General features: G+C 39.9%; 1 protein-coding gene across 2 annotated transcripts in view; it reads right to left on the bottom strand.

Annotated features, from left to right (window-relative positions):
* Window positions 1-21,132, bottom strand: part of NR1H4 (nuclear receptor subfamily 1 group H member 4) — a 59,517-nt gene extending 38,385 nt beyond the window's left edge. For both annotated transcript variants that reach the window (XM_055576125.1, XM_055576116.1), the window contains exons 1-2: window positions 21,017-21,132; window positions 6,281-6,646 (exon numbers count right to left, since the gene is read on the bottom strand). In XM_055576125.1, the coding sequence (XP_055432100.1) occupies window positions 6,281-6,646; window positions 21,017-21,095 (445 nt within the window). In that variant the 5' untranslated portion in view covers window positions 21,096-21,132. The remainder of the gene's footprint in view (window positions 1-6,280; window positions 6,647-21,016) is intronic.
* Between the last annotated feature and the right edge of the window lie 207 nt (window positions 21,133-21,339).

Consider the following 21,339-nt stretch of genomic DNA (forward strand, 5'->3'; position numbering starts at 1 on the left):
TTATGGCAGAAAGTGAAGAGGAACTAAAAAGTCTCTTGATGAAGGTGAAAGAGGAGAGTGAAAAAGTTGGCTTAAAACTCAACATTCAGAAAACAAAGATCATGGCATCTGGTCCCATCACTTCATGGGAAATGGGGAAACAGTGGAAACAGCGACAGACTTTATTTTGGGGGGCTCCAAAATCACTGCAGATGGTGACTGCAGCCATGAAATTAAAAGATGTTTACTCCTTGGAAGAAAAGTTATGACCAACCTAGATAGCATATGGAAAAGCAGAGACATTACTTTGCCAACAAAGGTCCATCTAGTCAAGGCTATGGTTTTTCCTGTGGTCATGTATGGATGTGAGAGTTGGACTGTGAAGAAGGCTGAGCACTGAAGAATTGATGCTTTTGAATTGTGGTGTTGGAGAAGACTCATGAGAGTCCCTTGGACTGCAAGGAGATCCAACCAGTCCATTCTGAAGGAGATCAGCCCTGGGATTTCCTTGGAAGGAATGATGCTAGAGCTGAAACTCCAGTACTTTGGCCACCTCATGCGAAGAGTTGACTCATTGGAAAAGACTCTGATGCTGGGAGGGATTGGGGGCAGGGACGACAGAGGATGAGATGGCTGGATGGCATCACTGACTCGATGGACCTGAGTCTGAGTGAACTCCGGGAGTTGGTGATGGACAGGGAGGCCTGGCGTGCTGTGATTCATGGGGTCACAAAGAGTCGGACACGACTGAGCAACTGAACTGAACTGCTTTATACACATTACCTTATTTAAATCTATGTCAAAGCTTTCTTGAAAATGAAAGGTGTTAGTATACGTAAAGTCTCTAAATAAAGCCTGCACAAAATCATCACTCAATATATGTTATTTATCTGTCTCTCATCCTCACATTACCATCATCATCATCTCACCCTCCTCCTCCTCATCTTTATTATTATCCTCATTTTACAGGTAAGGACTCTGAAGCCCAGAGACATTAAGTAACTTGCAAGAGAATCAGCTGGTTGGAATCCAGGTTGTCTGCCTTCCGAGTCCTACTCTTCCCAAGATTTTGTAACACTTATTACAAAAGGCATACCATGCAGTGAAATTCTTTAAACCCCACCCCTTGAATCACACTCTAAGATAATTTGACCTATAGAGTTCTTTGAGATCCTTATTGCATTTTATAAAATCAGACTCAAAATCAAATAGGATTTCAGTAAGCTTATAAGTTTGCGACCCCATGGACTGTAGCCTGCTGGGCTCCTCCACCCATGGGATTTTCCAGGCAAGAACCCTGGAGTGGATTGCCATTTCCTTCTCCAGGGACTCCTCCCCACCCAGGGATTGAACCCTGGTCCCCCGTACCGCAGGCAGACTCTCTGAGCCACCAGGGAAGCCCTATAAGTAAGTCAGGGTATATCAACTCTGAACCATAAGCAAAAGATCTATTGGAAACACTATATTTGCCCAAAATACCACAATTGTTTCAATAATTCTGGAATCTTCTCTTAAACTTCAGAACTAAGTCTAATGTGGTTTCACTACCTTATATAAAAATATGTTCAAATTAATAAAAGGCCCCTCATTTACTCATAAAATGCCTTTTAAAAGTTCTACTATTTTCTCACTGATAGGCTAGACTTCCCTGGCATGGAGATGGGCTGTGAGTGACATTGACCTATTTGTGAATGCAGCCATTTGAAATATCCAGTCAGATGCAGATCAGTTTTGTTAGCTGAGGCTTGAGGTTTGAATCAAAATTCATCCAGACCTTAGCATATTTCCATATGCTCCACTGATAACTGAAGGGAGGGACAGGTCTCGATTTAATCTATCGCCAAGCAAATGACAGTCACTGTCACTCAGCCTTATGCTTGTGTTGTGCAATTATTACATTTAAAAAAAAATCAGAATTTATCTTATTGATGCTGTTAAGTGCTTATATCAAATAAAACCTTAAGAAAAAATTCAAATATTTCTAACAGAAACAGATATAGAGACCAGTGAAATCAGGAAGTTTAACAAAGTTTAAAATCTTTCCTTTGTTTTTAAGCTTTAAAAAATTTTCTCGTGGGTACGTATGAGTGTGTATGTGTGTGTGTATTACATGCATGACTGATCTGAGTGACGTCCTAAGGCAAGAGAGCTACCAGGATCTTTGCACATAAAAATCTAACTTAATCTTCACAAACTCTGTGAAATAGATATTATCCCCAGTTTGCAGACTGGAGGTTCAAAGTTACATATTCTGTCAGCTAAGGACTGGCTAACTGGATGCGTGCACCCTCTACTGTGAGGGCAGGATAGTTGAACACAGTCTTTCCCAGATTCTCTTGCTGCTAAATGTGGATGTGACTTAACCTCTGCCAAACAGATCCTCTTGTAAGATATTTGAAAAGTGGAAGTTCAAGAGCTGTGCTTCTGCTGTTTGTGCTGGCAAGCAGGATCACAAAGTTCTGCTATAACAGCATCTTGGTTTCCAGTTGCTAGCTTCCAGGGCACTAAGAGAGTTGTCACAAGGCCTTCGTCTTTTGTATGTACAGATTTAGCAGGCACGCCATGGCTCTGGAGCCAGTAATTGCAGAAAGGCAGATCTCTGATCCCCAAAGGGCAGATATGGTGCTGTGTTCCTGAAGTCAACAGTTCTTTAGCTTCCTGACTCCCCATCTTCTTGGACAACTGCCCTGGCATTCCAGATCTGCCTGTGACTTAGACTATCCTCCTGGAACACAGCATAGACGCTGCTCCTCTGCCCTTCCAACTTATCCTGTATGGATTCTTCTCTGCTTGAAATTCCGTTTCTGCTTTACTTTGTTGAACACTGACTAATTAATATGGTAAGTAACTTGCTTAATCAGCCAAGAAGTACAGATTCAATGCATGCCTGTCAAATCCCAGAGTTCACACTCCCTTTGATGGAACATTATGGAGTGAGATTCCTTTTGCGTGTGGTAAATGCAGATACCCAAGTGGGGTGGGGTGGGGACACCAAGTTGGCCAAGCTGTAAGGCTCGCAGGTGTTGGTTCTTTGGCTTGTACTCTACCCTATTCTGTGCACCTCCTCCCCATTCACTAAGCTAGAACACTTTTCATTTGTTTCCTCAAGTGTGTTAGTTGCTCAGTTGTGTCTGACTCTTTGTGTCTAGTCTTTGCAACCCCATGGACTATATAACCCACCAGACTCCTCTGTCTATGGAATCCTCTAGGCAGGAATACCGGAGGGGGTAGCCATTCCCTTCTTCAGGGGATCTTCCTGACTCAGAAATCGAACTCTGGTCTCCTGAATTGCAGACAGATTTTTCATCAAGAAAGCATGAAGGAGCCAATTATTAACTTTTCAGTCAGTAAAGTCTAAGTCCCAAGATCCCAGACACTAATAAAATTTCCTCAAATTGGAAGAGGCAGATAATCAAAGAGTAATGACACACGGAATATCTGAGAAGGTCCTGAACTCTGTCCCTCCCACCCCCTAATTCTCAGATCGAGTCCTGGGGATTAGGTTTACTGAAAGCTTATAGGAACTCCACATCATTGGGGAATCCTGGAATAGAGGGATTCTTGTGCTTTTTACAGGGGAGAGTACGGGGAGGCCCCAGATGTTCCCTGCACCCAATGAGGCACAGAAGCAAATGATATGGCCACGTGGTTTCCCTGGAGAACCAGGCATTCCAGGTGACACTGTGGGGCTGGACAGGAAGGAGGAGTGTGGTCAGGACACCAGGACAGTGCCTCAGAGACCTTTCCCACTAATGACTGAAGGCCAGAAAGCTGGACTGAGTCCCACCCCTGCGCCCAATCCCTCCATGTGCATGCATGTGTGCTAAGTAGCTTCAGTTGTGTCCGACTCTGTGTGACCCTATGGACTGTAGCCTGCCGGGCTCTTCTGTCCATGTGATTCTCCAGGAAAGAGTACTGGAATGGGTTGCCTGACCCAGGGATTGAACCCATGTCTCTTACACCTCCTGTGTTGGCAGGCAGGTTCTTTACCACTAGCACCACCTGGAAGCCCAATCCCTCCACAATGCTATGTAATTCTGGAATTCAGAGGACATCTCAGAAGAATTCAGTAGAATCACCCTGAGTTAATGAAACGAGGTTTCCACCAGGCCTTGAATTTGGATTAAACCCAGTTACATAAAAGAAGAAATATTTTTCTTGCATGCATATCCTGAGTGCTGGGCTCTCTCACTGCACAACTCCCAGTTAATTCTGATGCTGGACTCAACTCTTTTAAAATTAAGGTCTAAAATTACTGCTCTAGAACAGGGGTCAGCAAATTACAGCTAGGCCCATGAGCCACATTCGGCCCACTACCTATTTTGTATTTTCCTGCCTATTTTTGTAGGCTAAGTAAAGCCACTCTTTGGTGGCTGAGTTTGCCGAGTTGTGTAATTGCAACAAAGACTGCTACAGTGCAAAGCCTACAGTATTTGCTATCCATCTCTTTACAGAAGAAAAATTGCCAACCCCTGGTATAGAACATGGGCCTGCCTGGCTCTGTCTCATTTCCTGTCTTGCAGTCTTGTCCTTTTGCTGCCACCATGGGGGCAAAGTCTCATATCAAAACCAATGGAAAAGCTCTGCCTTTCTCTGCTCTTACAAATGCACCCAGGTTCAGATCCAGTTTTTCCTCCCTGAACTGCCCTGAGAATCAGTCCTCCTTAGACCAGACTTCTGTGCCCTTGTTTCCTGACCCTGCCCTTGCCTCCCAGCCTCCCAGCTCTAACTTTTCTTCTGTATCCTTTGTGGGCGTCTCATCCCGTCTGCTTTTGGAGCCGCTGTGTCTTATGGTTGTCCACAGCACTCTGGTCTTCCTCTACTCACTCCACCACAGCTGAGAATTCTTCTGAGGAGAACCAGATTTCACGCCAGCCTTCACCTGCAAGGGGGCGATCTGGCCCAGGTTACTGACCTCAGGGTTTTGTTCCCTTGGCTTGGATAATACCAATATCTCAGTGCCTAAATGGAGCACTTGATTCTCTTTCTTTGGCCACCAAGTTAGTCAATGTTGGCTTGAACAAATAGCTCAAAGAGCAGTAATAAAGGCTCTGGAGTCAGCTTTAGAAGCAGGAGACTTGAGGCTATGTCCCTTCTTATCTAGGAAGTGATGAGTATGGATTTTCATTATGTCATTCCAAAAAACCACTTACTCCACATTTACTACATACCAGACATTGTGTTAGATGCTATGAGGTGTGGCAAAGCTGATGAAAACATAATCTATGTTTTCAAAGAATTTACATGTTCTTTTTCTCCATATGGACTTGACTCTCCACAAAAAGGATAAAAGTATTTTGAAGGCCATGTAAGAATCTTTAAAATTTTCTTTATATACCTGTCTTAATTTTTTAATTTGGGGTATAAATACTGCTTTTGGGGAAAAAAATCTCATGAAGGCACACCAAGTTTTAGACAGCCTGATCATCTGAACTTTCAAAAGTTTGAAATGTCCTGAACCATTCTTCTGTAGCTGGGTCTTCTGTTTATTTTTGTGGCAATCACTGCCATCTAGAAACGCTAAATTGGCATACCATTCAACAGATTCTCCTCAAGGGATAGTTCTTAATCAGCTTTCGATGACCTAGAAGCTAACATGGGAGCATCCCATAAATACTTGTTGAATGAACAAATTAAAAAATAAATAGGTGAACCTACTAGTCCACTATGTTCTTCCTCTGAAATTTTACAAACTTATCATTTGTGCCCTCATTAGGAGAATGATCACATAGGGATTCATACTGAGTCATTTTCATATTTCATATGTTGTATTTTATCCATCCTATATGGACTGTAATTTTATTGATTTCCCTACAACACTTCTATGTCCCTGCTAAGTGAACTATTTGTTGAATATCAGCTATTCCTTTTTGTTTCCTTCTGTTTGCCTTCCTCTGTCTCTTTCTCAATTAACTAGAGTACATGAAAATGTATTTTTTAATATTTACTGAATAAAGTCTTATTCTCCTTGACCTTAATTTTAAGACAGAGGAGTTCAGCAAAGTCTCTTTCTTAAAAAGACAATAAAAACAAACAAAACCCATAATCATAAATCCCTTCTAACTATATGTGAGGTTGTGAATAGGGAAAATGTTAGTTGTATCCAAGCTAAATACTCTAATAAGATCTTCCTAGAAACCTATGACATCCCAATGAAGGTGAGGAGATAAGAAGAGGGAGAAGCAGAAGAAGAGAAATGGGAAGTTATTTGGGGAAAGGAAAGAATCCAGTCTGAGGGATTTCAACAACAAATATAGAAAAACCTTAATAAGGAGAAAACTGCCAACCAAAAGACGTTTACCTTTGCATCCCTCACAGGTCAGGGCGTTATAGTGATATCCAGATGCTCTGTCTCCACAGACAACACATAGCTCATCCCCTTTGATTCTCCCTGCTGATGCTCCCAGTCGGGCCTTCTTGGTTATGGGAATCTCCACTACCTCAGTCTCTCCCTGATAGAGAGTCTCAGCAGGCATTCGCCTGAGTTCATATATTCCAGGAGAGTACCACTCTTCAGGCTGCTGGGGATAGAAACCCACATTGGAATAATAGGAAGAAGAGGAAATCTGTGGTTGAACTTGGGGAAACTGAACGTTGTTGTATTGTGAGTATGGTTCCACTTCTAGATTCTGTCCCAGAGGACCTGCCACTTGTTCTGTTAGTACACCTGAAAAAAAGTGACAACAAAACTGGAATTGATATCATCATTCTATAAATAAGAGGCAGTTTAGCATATGGTTAGGAGTACAGGCTCTAAGAAAGACTGAAATATATAAATATTTACATTAAAATTTTAACATAAAAATTAACTTTTTACATTAAAAAAAAACTGTTAAAAGATTAAATGACAAAATTAAAAGCTCAGAAAGATATTTGCAACTTAGAGGACAGACAAAACACTCATATCACTAATACGTAAAGAGCATAAGAATAAGAAAATATTCAACACGGAGAAAAGGAAAACATACAAGGATGCTTAAAAGAAAAACAAAAAGGAAAGTTGGAAAACATTCAACAATTCATAGTAAAAAAGGTAACAGGTAAACATACAAATGCTGTCTTTTGTCATTTCTGTCTCATGAAATCCTATGAAGCGGGTAACGGTATTATCCTCACTTACAATTGAGTATTCCAAGGTTGAGAGTAGTTAGGCAACTTTACTCCTACACACCTAAGTAGCTGAGATTTAAACTTTGAGTCGGACTTCAAAGCCCATGTGCTGAATTGTTCCTCTCAGGGATGACTTCAAGTGTGTGATGCTTTAAAGAATGATGGTAAAGATTTTCTCTTCCTTCTTTTGTACTTGAGTTTATTAGTCCCTTCAGTGCCTCCATTTGCAGGTAACCTATAACTAGGCCTGCAAGACTCTGCATGATCCTACTGTTTCTTTCTTTCCCAGCCATTTCCCATGTTCTGACTTCCGTATTCCTTGAATGTGCCTTGCTACTCCCAGACTCAAAACCTCTCCCACATGCTGCTTCCGGAGACTGGAACCTTCCTCCACACAGCTACCCGCCTCCAAGAACATCATCTCACTATTCTCCACTTATCTTTAAATTTCCCATTAAGTATAGCTTCTCTTGGGAAGTATTCCTTGACCCTGGGTTCTGGGAGCCTTGGTTCTGAACCTAGTTATAGGGTACTTACCTACACTGCCTAGGCCTCCCTTATCTGTAAAAAGAAGACTCCACGCTTCATGATATTATAGTTCTTCTTTATATCAAAAACCTTATAAGTTTATGACCAACAGTTTATGGGCATTACAATTAACAGCCTTTCTACGATGACAAAATGGAAAATATGTATGTTAAATATTAGTTGAAAAAAAAAGCTTTCTGCATTGATCCAGGAAATGATTAATGGAACACAAAGTATTCAGTATCTGTGTGAAATCAACTTTGTTTCTTTCATGCCCAACTTATCTATATAAAATCAGCACTGAGTCAGTATATCTGACAGTCAAACAGTTTTGGCAATGGTGCTTTGTCTCATGACCACAAAATGGAAGAATATAAAAACATGGAATTATTACAGAAAAAAGATAAAATATAAGCAAAATTTGGATCTATTTAGTAGCTAAATATGATTAAAATTCCTGGAGTGAATACAACTGAAAATAGTTAAAAGCATTAAAATCATTAGTTTCACCTAGATTTATCCTCCAACCCATCTCACCCCTACTCAACTCCCCATTCCCACCCCCAGCCCCAGATTCTCTCCATCTACAGGTCCAGTAAGGTTAAGCAACTTGCCTGAAGTCACATAACCAATTAAAGACAGAATGTTGATTCTCTAGAATATAAAGAAATGTATAGTCATTTTCTCTTCAAAATTCCAAGATCTCTGAGCATTCTTTCAATAAAACTTTTACAAATCAAGAGACACCATGGAGTTCCAACTCGAGTCAAATCATGTTATTAGTATCATATCAACCTCTGAAATCATTTCAAATTGAAATGGAAAGCTTTCACAAAGACATCAGTTCTACTATATGAAATTAATAAACAGGGTGAGATTATGAGTGTACACAGAGTATTATTAAGTAACGCCTTTATTCCCAAAGCACATCCACTTCTAGTATTTCATAGTGTTCCCACCAAATCCTGCAGAGTAGAGACAATAAATATGCAGGCCACTTACAATTTTAAAAAATCCAGCATGAACACCATGCTCCAAAATAGTGGAACAAGAAGAGCTTCCATGAACTGACTATAAGATCTTAAACAACTGCCTCACATTTTTCTGTTTTCTTTTGTAAAACGAGGCTACTAACAACCAGCCTTCCTATCTCATAAGGTAGTTTTGAGTATAAGACAGTTTCTGAGAAAAAGTTTTGATAAGTTAAACACCATAAAAAGGCATGTTTGTTTCCTAAAGAACCCAGCAAAATCTTGATTCTAATGACAGTTAATTGATAGTTAATTAGTAAATATTAATACACACTAATCTATTTTGATATATTATCCATCTTTTAAATAAGGTATATATATATCTTACAATTTGCTAAACACAGAACTGGGTTCTGAGAATAAAACAGTGAACAAGACAGAAAAGAGATAGAAGAGGCCCCAGACTTTCTCTTGTTTGTGGGCTTGGGGTGGGGGAAGGGTGAAGGTATGTCAAGGGCTGGGATAAAACCAAGTAAATGAATACAGAATTTTCTGACAGAGCATAAGATGTGGAGAGGGCAAAGGTAGGTCAACTTTAGAGGGTACTTTCTGAAAAGGTAAATTTATTTCTGCTTTAATACAATTTATGAATGATTTCTTAAGAATCAGTTTATCAAGAAATAGGAGAATTTGGATTTCTTTATAATAGGAAATTTTCTGTGGGAATTCAGGGAAGAGTTCTTAAATGGGAACACTTGAATGGACTCCAGGATAGTCTGAGACCCCCTGTAAAAGGAAGAAAAATTTTCTGGGTAGAGAGTCATTTAGTAGCATTTAATAGTTTCTCTAAAGGAGTAGACCAAAGGGAAATTTCTGAGACGGAAGCCCTCTATAGCTTTCAACATGTTAGCTGCTAACCATGTGGAACAGTGAACATTTGAAACATGGCTAGTGAAAATGAGGAAATGAATTTTTCATTTTCTGTAATTTTAAATAATTAAAATTTATAGCCACGTGTAGCTAATGATGGCCATATCCGACAGCACAGCTCTAAGGAGTGTGTGACCAGAACCACTGGGTACCCAGATGGGAGAATCAGGTTCATGTGAGAAGGATGGCGCTTTTTCTTGAACCTGTAGTTAATTGCTGATGAGCCCAATAAAGGGTTCAGATTATATCCAGTTTTTCTCCCTGGCACAATGCTGACTCTGGTAAATGTTTCATGAATGTTTGTTGAAACGTTTCATGAGTGGAAAAACTGCCTTCTTGTCCTTTCTTTATTTCCTAACCCATGGTTCCTCAAGTAGATGATACGACTTGGTTTGTGAAATCGTTTGCCATTCCTGGTGCCAGGCCTTTGTGATGTTGGTGCCTCTTCCCTCCAAGTTTGTCAACCCATCGCCTGCTCTGTGAAGCCTGAGCCAGTTTCCCTAGGTAGAATTAATCTCTCCTCCCCTCTGCACACACTGGTACTGCACACTCAGAAGCATGTACCATGGCTTCTGTTGGTTTACAGGCTCATGTTTCATGCTGTATCATTTAAGGTGGTAGGACATGTGCATTACAAGCATCCTGCCATGCAGACAAATCTGGATTCAGTTTACCTGCAACATGCTAGAAGTATGAACTTGGGAAACACACTGAATTTCTTTAAGCTTCTGTTCCTTTCTTATAAAGCTGGGGTAATATAATACAATATTATGTATAAAATAGATTAACTAGTGAGAACCTATGTATAGCACAGGGAACTCTGCTCAATGCTCTGTGGTGACCTAAATGGGAAGGAAATCCAAAAAAGAAGAGAGAAATATGTATACGTATAGCTGATTCACTTTGCTATACAGCAGAAACAAATACAGCACTGTAAAACAACTATATGCCAATAAAAATTGATTTTAAAAAGGATAGGACAATATAGTAATTGAAACAAAATATAGTACCTAGGTGAAAGGTTAAAGATAACCTAAAAAAAAGAATGTAAACTGCCCTGACTAAGCATAAACATTCAATACATTTTTGCTATTGTGTGGTTAGTCTGTGGACTTTAGGGGAATACATTAGATTCAGTTCAGTTCAGTTGCTCAGTCGTGTCCAACTCTTTGCGACCCCATGAACTGCAGCACGCCAGGCCTCCCTGTCCATCACCAACTCCTGGAGTCCACCCAAACTCATGTGCATCGAGTCGGTGATGCCATCCAGTCATCTCATCCTCTGTTGTCCCCTTCTTCTTCTGACCCCTATCCCTCCCAGCATCAGAGTCTTTTCCAATGAGTCAACTCTTCACATGAGGTGGCCAAAGTATTGGAGTTTCAGCCTCAGCATCAGTCCTTCCAATGAACATCAAGGACTGGCCTCCTTTAGGATGGACTGGTTGGATCTCCTTGCAATTACTATATATTATATTCCCTTTTTTCCTTCATTTGTGGCACCTTACACAGTGCCTGACACAGTTTAAATCTTTAATAAATATTTATTAAATTGAAATGATGGGGAATTTGCTTCTCCAGCTTTCTATCTACTTTCCATTTCTAAATGCAGTCTCAGTCATTTTTAAACAACACATTTAACCAAAATAACATGCTGTGAAGTCTACAATCAGAAATGTGTTCAAAATTACAATTATTGTAAAAATGACGAGTTTCTCTAGCTGGAAATTCAAAAGGTAAGCTTCTATTTTGAAAAAATATGAAAACAGACAATATTTTTTATACTATCTATATTTTAATTATAATCTGTATTTTAGTTCAGAGAAAACAAACATACTTGGCTTAATGCTGAACTCTTTACTCATCTGATTTTCCATTGACTATTGGGAAAAAACTGTTGTGAAACTATTTCAATAAATTTTTTGGATCTCTTTTTATTTTTCTCACCACAACCCACAGTTTGAAATAAATCTTATATCATGATCCCTATACGTACTTATACATATGTATAAATAATCTGAAACAAAATTTCCATGAAATAACACGTATCCTTACCCCTGACTACACTCTGATATTTCAACTGTACTTATTCAATTCTAAATTGTTAATGCTGGTCACAAGTCACAAAATAGATGTCATGATCCACTAGGATATAAGACTTGCCATTTAAAAAACATTGCATTAAACAATGTACTTTAAAATGTTTTTTCAAGTGTCTGAGGGCATTAATACTTTAGCTGCCTAGTGTTTAACTTGGAAGAAATGTGCTACTTTGAGACAATATCCAGTGAAGAATTGTAGGGAAAACACACTTAGATTTAATCTCTATGAGATACTCACCTACCTCAAACCCTACAAAAATCACCCCAGCCAGCTTTTCACCCCTGTCTTCTGGTTCTGACTGAGCCATCTTTGATGGAGATCTGCTGCTGAAATCTCAAGCAAAAGTCCCCCACGTTTCCTCAGTCCATTGGCAGAAGCTCCACCACAAGCAGCTGTGAACACTCTCTTACCTTTAGCGGGCTTCATGCTCATCACTTCCATGGCGAATCCTGAAGATGTGTGGCTGTGACAAGGACTGATTTGAACTGGATTTTCTAACTCCTGAAACTGCATTACCATTCTTAGCTTACTCACAGCAACTGAAAATGAGACTAGGTGAGGAGTAACAGAGGCCAGAGGTTGTGTGGTTTACTGATTAACTTCATTACTGAGCAGAATATTTGTAAATGTTTATGAGAAAAGTCCTCCATGCCAAATTGCCTAGTAAGCTGGAAACCAGCCTCTTGGATAAACATTTTGGGGGAGCACGTTCCAATTTAGGAATTTTCAGAGGACAGATTTCAGTTCAGAGGCTCTAAAAGTGGATTTGAGTGTCTAGAGCCATGTTCTATGTTTTGGCATTTGTTCCTCTCAAAAGGGTACAGAATGGTATAATTTTGTAATGTCAGGAAACATGAAAGCATAATACTGAACTGTGTGAGGCCAGTTAATCTGTGTTTGTACCCAGTGTTATGGATAGAACTGTGTCCCCTCCCCACAGTTAGTATATGGAAGTTCTAACTCCCAGCTCCTCAGCATGCCACACTGTTTGGAGACAGGGTCTTTACAGAGGTAACCAAGTTAAAATGAGGTCATTAGATTGGTTCCTAATCCTGTATGACTGGTGCTCTTATGCAAATGGGAAATCTGTATTTCAGACACAGAAGCTCAAAGAAAAGGCAGTGCAAAAGACACAAGGAAACATCATCTACAAGCTAAGAAGAGAGGCCAGAAACAGATCCGTCCATTTCAGCCTTCAGAAAGAGCCAACTCAGCCTTGATTATGAAGGTCTAGCCTCCAAACTGGTACAAAAATACATCTGTCATTTCAGTCACCCAATATGTGGTATTTTATTACACCAGCCTTAGCAAACTAATACATGCAGGCTTCCTTGGCACTCACTAGCTCTATGGATCACAGACAAACTACTGCCTCAATTTCCTCATCTGCAGAATGGGACTGATAATCACACAACCTCAGAGAGTTATTATGAGGATTAAATAAAATAATATTTATTAAATGCTTAGAACACTGGGTGGCTACCCATCGTCATTATATTGATATTTTAATTATTCAGCCTTGAACTCACATTTTAGGGTGGTTTGCTTCCTGAGTAAGAATAATTTCTGTGGCATAGCCTGTGGATACCAAGCTTGTGACTGCGGATTATTTTTTGGAAGGGAGGGCTTTAGAATAGGACTCCGTAGTTCATAGGTTCAGCTCAGGGATAATGCAAGCAGACATATCAACAGATGGTAAAAACATAGATAATAATTCCTGCCCTACTTCCCTCATGGACCTGTTGTGAAGATAAAATGACATAATAAATATGAAAGTAGTTTTAAAAGGCAAATATGATCTATATAAACATAATAATCCCTGCTAAGCCATTTCTACAACCTTTACAGGTTTACAAAGTGGCTCTCTATGCGTTGGGCTTCACTGATGGCTTAGATGGTAAAGAATCTGCCTGCAATGCAGGAGACCCGGGTTCAATCTCTGGGTCGGGAAGATCCCTTGGAGGAGGGCATGGCAACCCACTCCAGTATTCTTGCCTGGAGAATCCCCATAGACAGAGGTGACTGGCAGGCTACAGTTCATGGGGTCGCAAAGAGTCCAACATGACTGAGTGACTAAGCACACACACACACACACAGACACACACACACACAATCTCACCTGATTCTTACTTGCACACCTTGAGGAAGGTATTATTTCTGATGCCCACTATCTTTTACCTTGTTTTGCAGAGTTGGAAAGGCAATTCAGTGAAGTTATGTGATTTGTCTTAAGTTAGCCAGCTATTAAGGGATGAAGCTAAGGCTCTAACCCTTGTGGTAGAAAAGCTAAAGCACACCTGCCCTCATTGCCAGGAAAGAGCTATGCTTCCTGAGTGTATTTCAGTTTGGATTGCTCAAGCAAGAATCACCATTTGCAAAGCTGTTTTCAATTCTCAAAATACATTTTTCCCCTGAAGGTCTGTGCTGTTTGAAACAGTAGTCACTGCCCATATATGGCTACTTAAATTTAAATTCAGTTCAATTGCTCAGTCGTGTCTGACTTTTTGCGACCCCATGGACTGCAGCACGCCAGGCCTCCCTGTCCATCACCAACTCCCGGAGTTTAAATTAATTTAAATAAAATTAAATTAGAATTCCTCAGTTACACTAGTCCCATTTTAAGTGATCGGTAGCCACAGGTAGTTAGTGGTTGCTGCATTAGACAAAGTAAACCTACAACATTTTTTATCACCACAGAAAGTTCCACTGGATAGCACTGCTGCAGATGGTACTTGGGAGCAATGTGAATGATATGCCAGTTGTGCCAAATGGGGGCATAAGCTATGATGCCATAAAAAAGGGAAGTTCCAGAGCAAACTCTATCAACGATTTTCTGAGAACTGTCCTTGAGAAGAGACTTGACCAACAGATTTGAGTGATACAGTCTCACCGGAAAGACCTTCTCCACTGAGAAGGTGAACAGGAACGTTCTCTTAGCCTGAATCCTTACTCATCCAATTCTGATTTCCTGGTCTGGACTATATTTTGGTTGTCTACTCACTATCTATGGAATCTTAGCAGATTATTTAACATCCTTAGATCTCTATTTTCTCATCATCAAAAGGGGAATAGTAATGGTATCTACCCTATAAAAGTGTTATGAGAATTAACATTAATGGCAAATAGAGTATTTACAATGTGTCAGGCATTCCTCTGAGAATTCTTTAAATGAGATAAGTAACTCGCACAAAGTTAAGTAATCTGCCTATGACTTCATACCAGTGATATGGGACTGGCATAGATGAGACTGAATGCAGAATTCACTAACCAATCTAAAATGCACTTCGCATGATGCCTGACATGTAGAAAGGGCTCAAGAAACGGCAGTGGTTATGATCACATTTTTCTTTTTTAACCACTGTAAATGTATAAATTTTCAGCCTGATTTCATAGTCAACCTTTCTCAGTTTGGTTATCCTGAGAGTCCCTGAGACCTGTTTCTTAGCCTGCAAGGTTGAGAGCCAGGCCCTGGATGGTAGTGGATTCACCAACTAGCTGGTCAGCCAGTACCTCACTGCATACCTCTTCCAAACGATGCATGCCCTATCTAAAAGAAGCAGTAATTTATTTTGTAATAGGGAAAGGTTCTACTGATATTTATTTTCCGTCTCCCATTTCTTAACCTTATAACAACAGTACCAGATCTGAGAATCCTGGGAGAGCAAGAACCAAAACCACAGTGAATTAATAAAAATCCTAGAGACTGCTTCAATCTGTGGAAGAGATATAGGTAATAAAAGGTAGTAACAAAATATTTAAATAAGGCTAAAGCAAAGCTCCATTTTGTCTGAGGCAATGGTATCTTTCCATCTTCTGGAAACTTTCAGCTTTGATTCACCCACCAGGTCAGAACTACATTGACTCGTGTTAAACTCAGTGAGATGGAAAAAGACTTGAAATCAAATGTCAGAAATATTATACAACATTGCATCTCAAGATCTTTAATTGTATTTCAAAACCATCTGGCTGGATCTGCAACATCTGAAAGTTTCTTTTAATTTAAGCAAAAGACATAGGCAAGAACCAGATTTCAATAAAAATAAAGCTATACAGAGAAAATGAACATCAACAGCTGAGAAAAGCATAATGTAATGAGAAGTAGCTAAAGAAAATGAAGTGTAAGTGGATAGGATTATTTAGGATCTGACCTCCTGTGACTTGCTGGACCTCATTCATAATGGGGCTTTGGAAACACTATCAGGAACAATAATAAAGGTAACACAAAAATGTAACACAAAAATGTAGATTCCATAGCTGTAATGCCAATGTGAGATAGAACATGTTTTTTTTCCTTAGAACACCCAGAAATTTAGCTTGATACTGTTGGTTTCTGTTGGCTCCTTGAAAATTCTTAGCACGCAACAATGTTAAGATCAACAGAATTTCCTCCATTTAATAAGTAGAGTGGTGCTTATCATTCAAACAGTTTAAATAATAACAACTACATTTCAAACCCTGGAGGAGCTATACTGCTTTATGATGCCTTCAGATTTACAGGACACTTTCCCACACAGTCATTCAATCCTCCAACAAGCAGTGAAGTGTTATTATTAACCCCAATTTACAGGGGAGAAAACTGAAGTTCAGAGTCTCAACTGCCTCTGAGACTTTATTTCTTTCAATTTCATCACTTATTTCCACTCACATTCACTGAACTTTTCCCAGTAACACCGAGCTAAAGGAAGTGGATTCACCGTACTTGAAATAGTTGGTATGAGGACATAAGATTTGCAGTGATGTGGATGAATTTAGAGTCTGCCATACACAGGGAAGTAAGTCAGAAAGAGAAAAACAAATCTTGTATATTAGCACATAGACATGGAATTCTAGGATAACTGTACTGATTAATCTATTTGCAGGGCAGGAATAGAGAGGCAGATATACAAAACGGACACGTGGACACAGATTGGGGAAGGAGAGGGTGGGATGAACTGGGAGAGCAGCACTGACATATAGATACTACCATGTGCAAAATAGCTAGCTATTTTGGAATCTGCACTATATATAACACTGAGAGCTCAGCTCAGTTCTCTGTGATGATCTAGAGGGGGTGGGGTGGGGAGTGGGTTAGAAGGAGGGGATATATGTATGCATATAGCTGACTCACTTTGTTGTACTGCAGAAATTAACACAACATTGTAAAGCAATTACACTCCAATAAAAAAAGATTGTACCTTTTCTTGCTTATTCTATGCTATTATAAGAATGGTTTTCTGAGTCTTTCAAATTCTGTTATTTTTTTTTCTTTAGTTCTTAAACCACAATTTGCTAAAAAGAAGACAGATTTTAATTGACATGTCACATTCTACCCTATTCATTATGTCACACCATGGGAAGCTGTGGACTTTGTCATTATTACCTTTTATTATGTACTAATTGCATAAGACTCTGCCTTCTTCATTCATCAAAGAAGTCTTTCTTAACCCACTCAAATTAATCTTTGACCAAGTTTCCTGGCTTTCGGGATCTCCCAAAGGAAAGGAAACTTGTCTTTTTTAGGTCACCATGTCCTTCCATCCTGAGTCCTATGTATGGATTGAGTGACCAATGAGCTAGATCTCCATGTGGATTTGTGAGGCAGGCCTGGCCACAGAATGAGTTGAAGGATCTTACAAGGTGATTCCAGACCCATCTCTGTAATTCTGTTTCTTTCCTTCTTTTCTACAAGGTCAAACCTAAGAAAAGAGAACTGTATAGAACAAATGTATACCACTTCCCCACCCCATCTTAGCTTTCCTTTGCATATTCTGATTGATTGGTAGTGGGGGGGATCCCATTAGCACTGTGTGGCAGCCCCTCTGGTGATGGTGCAGTCCTTGGCCCACCTCTCATTTCAGCTGTAGCTGTAGCAGGGGATCATGTACAAGCTCAGACTCACTTCACACTTGCAACTTGTCATTTCAAGAGCAGGCTGCACATCTCTGCTTTTTGCCCAGAGCTTCTCCAAGGCCACAGGAGACCACACGGCTTGATTCCACTGGGAGTAGCAAAAGCACGGCCCAGAAGTGCAGGGACATTAATGCCCCCAGAGTGACCCTCAACCAAGGGGAGCCAGAGGCCAGTTAATAACTTCTCCAGTGCCTGGTGCCTCGGTGGACAATTCTCTTGGCTTCTCCCAGTGCAGTCAAGCTCCCCTTGCCCACAGCAGTGATCTCTATAATTCACCTCATCTTGGTTTTTCCTCCTTCCCTGTCTTATCACCCCAGTCCTTGGCTCCTGCTCCCTAGGACCATCTCTCACATAAAGTCTGCACACAATCCTTGCTTCAGGCTCTGCTTTTCAGGGTAACCATTATATGGATGGAAAGGCTTCCCCTTCTCCTTAGGCAAAGCCTTCTAGAGGGGCCCACAGTCCTCTCTGGAAGCAGCTGAAAGGCCTCATTCATGAGGTCATTAGTGTATCCACAGTCCATTAGTGAGTGCTCATCAGTACTTGTTGAGTAACATTTATGTCACTTTCTCAATGTCTTAAATTAAATGTCAATGTCTTGGGATTTAATGATAGCCTTTTGGGTGACCTGCAGGAAGGGGGACCATGCCCAGGACCACCTTAAAGGTCACATCATATGTCAGGTGAGTACCACTGAGCCCAAGTTGCCACTTCCTGACACAACGACTGTAGAGATGTGGACTTGAATGCTAGTTCTAGGTGTCCTAGAATTCCCAGCCTAATAATCTCCTTTACCAATGTTGATTAATGGAAATATGGGGTACAGAGCCAGTTCTCTAGACTCTTTCAACTTTCCTCAATAAAAATGAGAAGACAAAGCCCTTCCAAGTCATTCTAGACTTTATACCTTTGCATTTGCATTTCCTTTATCCAGGATACGTCTTCAGATTAAGACTGTCCTTTTTAGCTCAGTTGTCAACTCCTCAGAGGCCTCCCCTGACCACACAAGTTAGAGCTGCCTCATTCTTCCAGTTGCTATGACATCACCCTCTTTTGTTGTTTCCATAGCACTCACCACTACCTGATATTATTTCATTTATTTATTCCTTTGCAGGTTTCTTGAGAGTTTACTCTCCACTAGGATCTTGCCTGTCTTATTTCCTGCTTTGTTCCAACATCTAGCATATGGTTGGTGTTCAGTGTCTAGATGGAAGAAATTATAGCCATCCATATGCAATACCATAAACTTCAGTTGCTCTTGTTATAACAACACGATGGCCGGTTTTCAGTACACAGTTAGACCATAGCAAAAGAGTCCAGCTCTCCAGTTAGTTGAGCCTATGAGTTAAACTTCTGAATTTTGGGCACATCTCAAGATCTACAAGTGGTGACTCAGGTATTGTGGGCTACTCATCCATGAGCCAGTCTTTTCCCTGGTGCTCTGTACCCTAGGCTCAGAGTGGGAGGTCCAGAGAATCCATCAGTGTCATCAAGACATGAAAGGAGGGCAGGAATTATAACAAAATGCTCTTCATCCTCCCCTTTGGCAGACTTTGGTTAGGTATGTTGAACAAAATGAGACAGAGGCCCCAAGGGAAAGGTATGTGGGAGAAAAACAAAAAAACCTTAGACCCGGCTCTAGAACTTAATAGAGAAGATTGAAGGAAACTTCTCCAACTCAGAATAACAGCCATGCATTGCAGCTTATGCATTTTGTGCTATGTATTCTAAGAAATACTACAAAAAGTGTTAGGAAACTGGATAAGGATGTGGTCCTGCAAAGGAGAGATGAGGACAGAGAACCACTGAAAGAAAGCATGAACCACAATGCTTTCGTAGAAATCCTTTTCAGATGTTTCTAACCTGACAGCTCCTTCACAACTTTTTCTCTATCTACTTACCTCTTTTTCACCTCACCACCACTGAGGTCAGCTTTCAATCTGATGAGCTTGCTTAAAGTGGACTAGTTTGTAAGAAAAATCTTAACAGTTTCCTCTTGATGTCTATACAAATTAAAGCTGGATGGATTTGTTTAATAATGATGACATCAGAGTTTAGACTTGGAGATCTTAACATGCAGTCATAAAATTTCAGAGCAGGAAATGGAGTCTATATGTGAAAAAAAAATCATCTCAAGTGCAACTTTCCTTAGTCTATGATCTACACCTACAGTCCTAATCATCCTATGCGTTCTGATGAGTAGATAAAATACTATAAAGATATCTATACATTATATTTTTAAGGACCATACAAGGGTAGGCTGGAACATGGAGGTCTATGTCCCACTGCCCTTGACTTCAACCACAGGATGAAGAAAAGCCAACTGGAAGGAATAAGATGTAGCAAGTATGTCTGAGAACTGGCATTTCATAAATAATTACTGCTGCCTTTAGTTCTGTGCGAGTTACTGATAAACATCTTTTCCCCTTAAACCTCTTTTCTCCTTCCCTACTATTATTTATTGTTTGATTCTTATTTATTAAGTAGATACTAGGATTAATAAAATATAGTTGCTGCCCTTAGATGCTCTTAAACTGAATGGGGGCAGGTAGACATGTAAAGAGATAATAATAACCCCTCCTTGGAAATGACCTGATAAACCACTGCACACTAATGCTAATGACTAGTAGTTAATGGTATAAGCTATTGATTAATATCTTTCAGGGATTTCTGCAACCAAATAGGGGATGGTGCCTTAACACATTGAATTATGTGTAATTTCAAGTGTTTGCAGTCTCACTATCATCATCGATCATGGTTCATATTTTAATATAGTGTAAAAACCTGGGAGCATCCAAGCCTCCCAGCTGAGATACAAAGCAGAAGGGAACTATTTTAAGAGTGGCAGAAAGCTGCTCTATCCCACCCAAAATACTGCCCCTGCCAACATTTTGCTGATGTTCTCAATTCAAACTCTTTATAATGAGGTGTTTTTTTAATAAATGCATAAAGTGGAGCAATAGATCATTTTATGGTATCATCTAGTTACAGATCTACTGAAAACAACTTAGTACAATTTGTGCTCAATCCATTTTAAATGACTAATCCTGACACTGTGCCATATCTCCCCCAGCACCGGAAGAAGGGTGGAAAGGAAATGTGCACAGAGCTATAATCTAAGTAACCTCAGCCTTTAATAGGTACAATATTAAACCATAAGAATCATGATTTCATACTTTAGTACATGCTATAATAATATTAGAATTAGCCCTAGACAGGAATGTATTTCTACTCCCAGCTCTGTTAATTATCTAGCCTCATGGCCTTGGACAAGTCACAAAACTCTCTGACTCTTGCAGTTCTCATCTATAAAAAAGAAGACTATTAGGTTCAGCGAATCCAAGGTCTGATCTATCTCTAACCTTGCAGAGTAGCTAATGTCTATGGAGTACTCGGAACAAAAAAATTTTCTGGACTCTCTCTGGACTTATCAGTTATGTTTTTTTCCTTTTGTTATGTCCAAATTGCAGTTTGTTTTTTACTAATATTCGAATGAACTTGACAACTTACCAAATAAATTGTCAGAAAGAGAAAATTCATCTGTGGCAGGTAAGTGGGAGTGTTCAATGAGATTCATTTTTGATCCCATCCAAACTTTTCTATTTGAGAATGTATTACCTTCGTTATGGTGGTCTTCAAAAAAATCCCCTGAAAGGTAAATAAATACATAGAGTGTTGGGAGGGTGGGGAGATGATTAAGAAAGAGGGGGGGAGACAGAGAAAGCTAATTTTAACAAGCACAAAAGATTCCCTTTGTAGACATTTTATCATAGCTTTTCTTACATGTCTTTCCTCGATAATTACCATTTTTTATACTCATTTGGACTTACAAA

Source organism: Bubalus kerabau, chromosome 1, assembly GCF_029407905.1.
Source record: "Bubalus kerabau isolate K-KA32 ecotype Philippines breed swamp buffalo chromosome 1, PCC_UOA_SB_1v2, whole genome shotgun sequence".
In the NCBI taxonomy this organism is placed as follows: domain Eukaryota; kingdom Metazoa; phylum Chordata; class Mammalia; order Artiodactyla; family Bovidae; genus Bubalus; species Bubalus kerabau.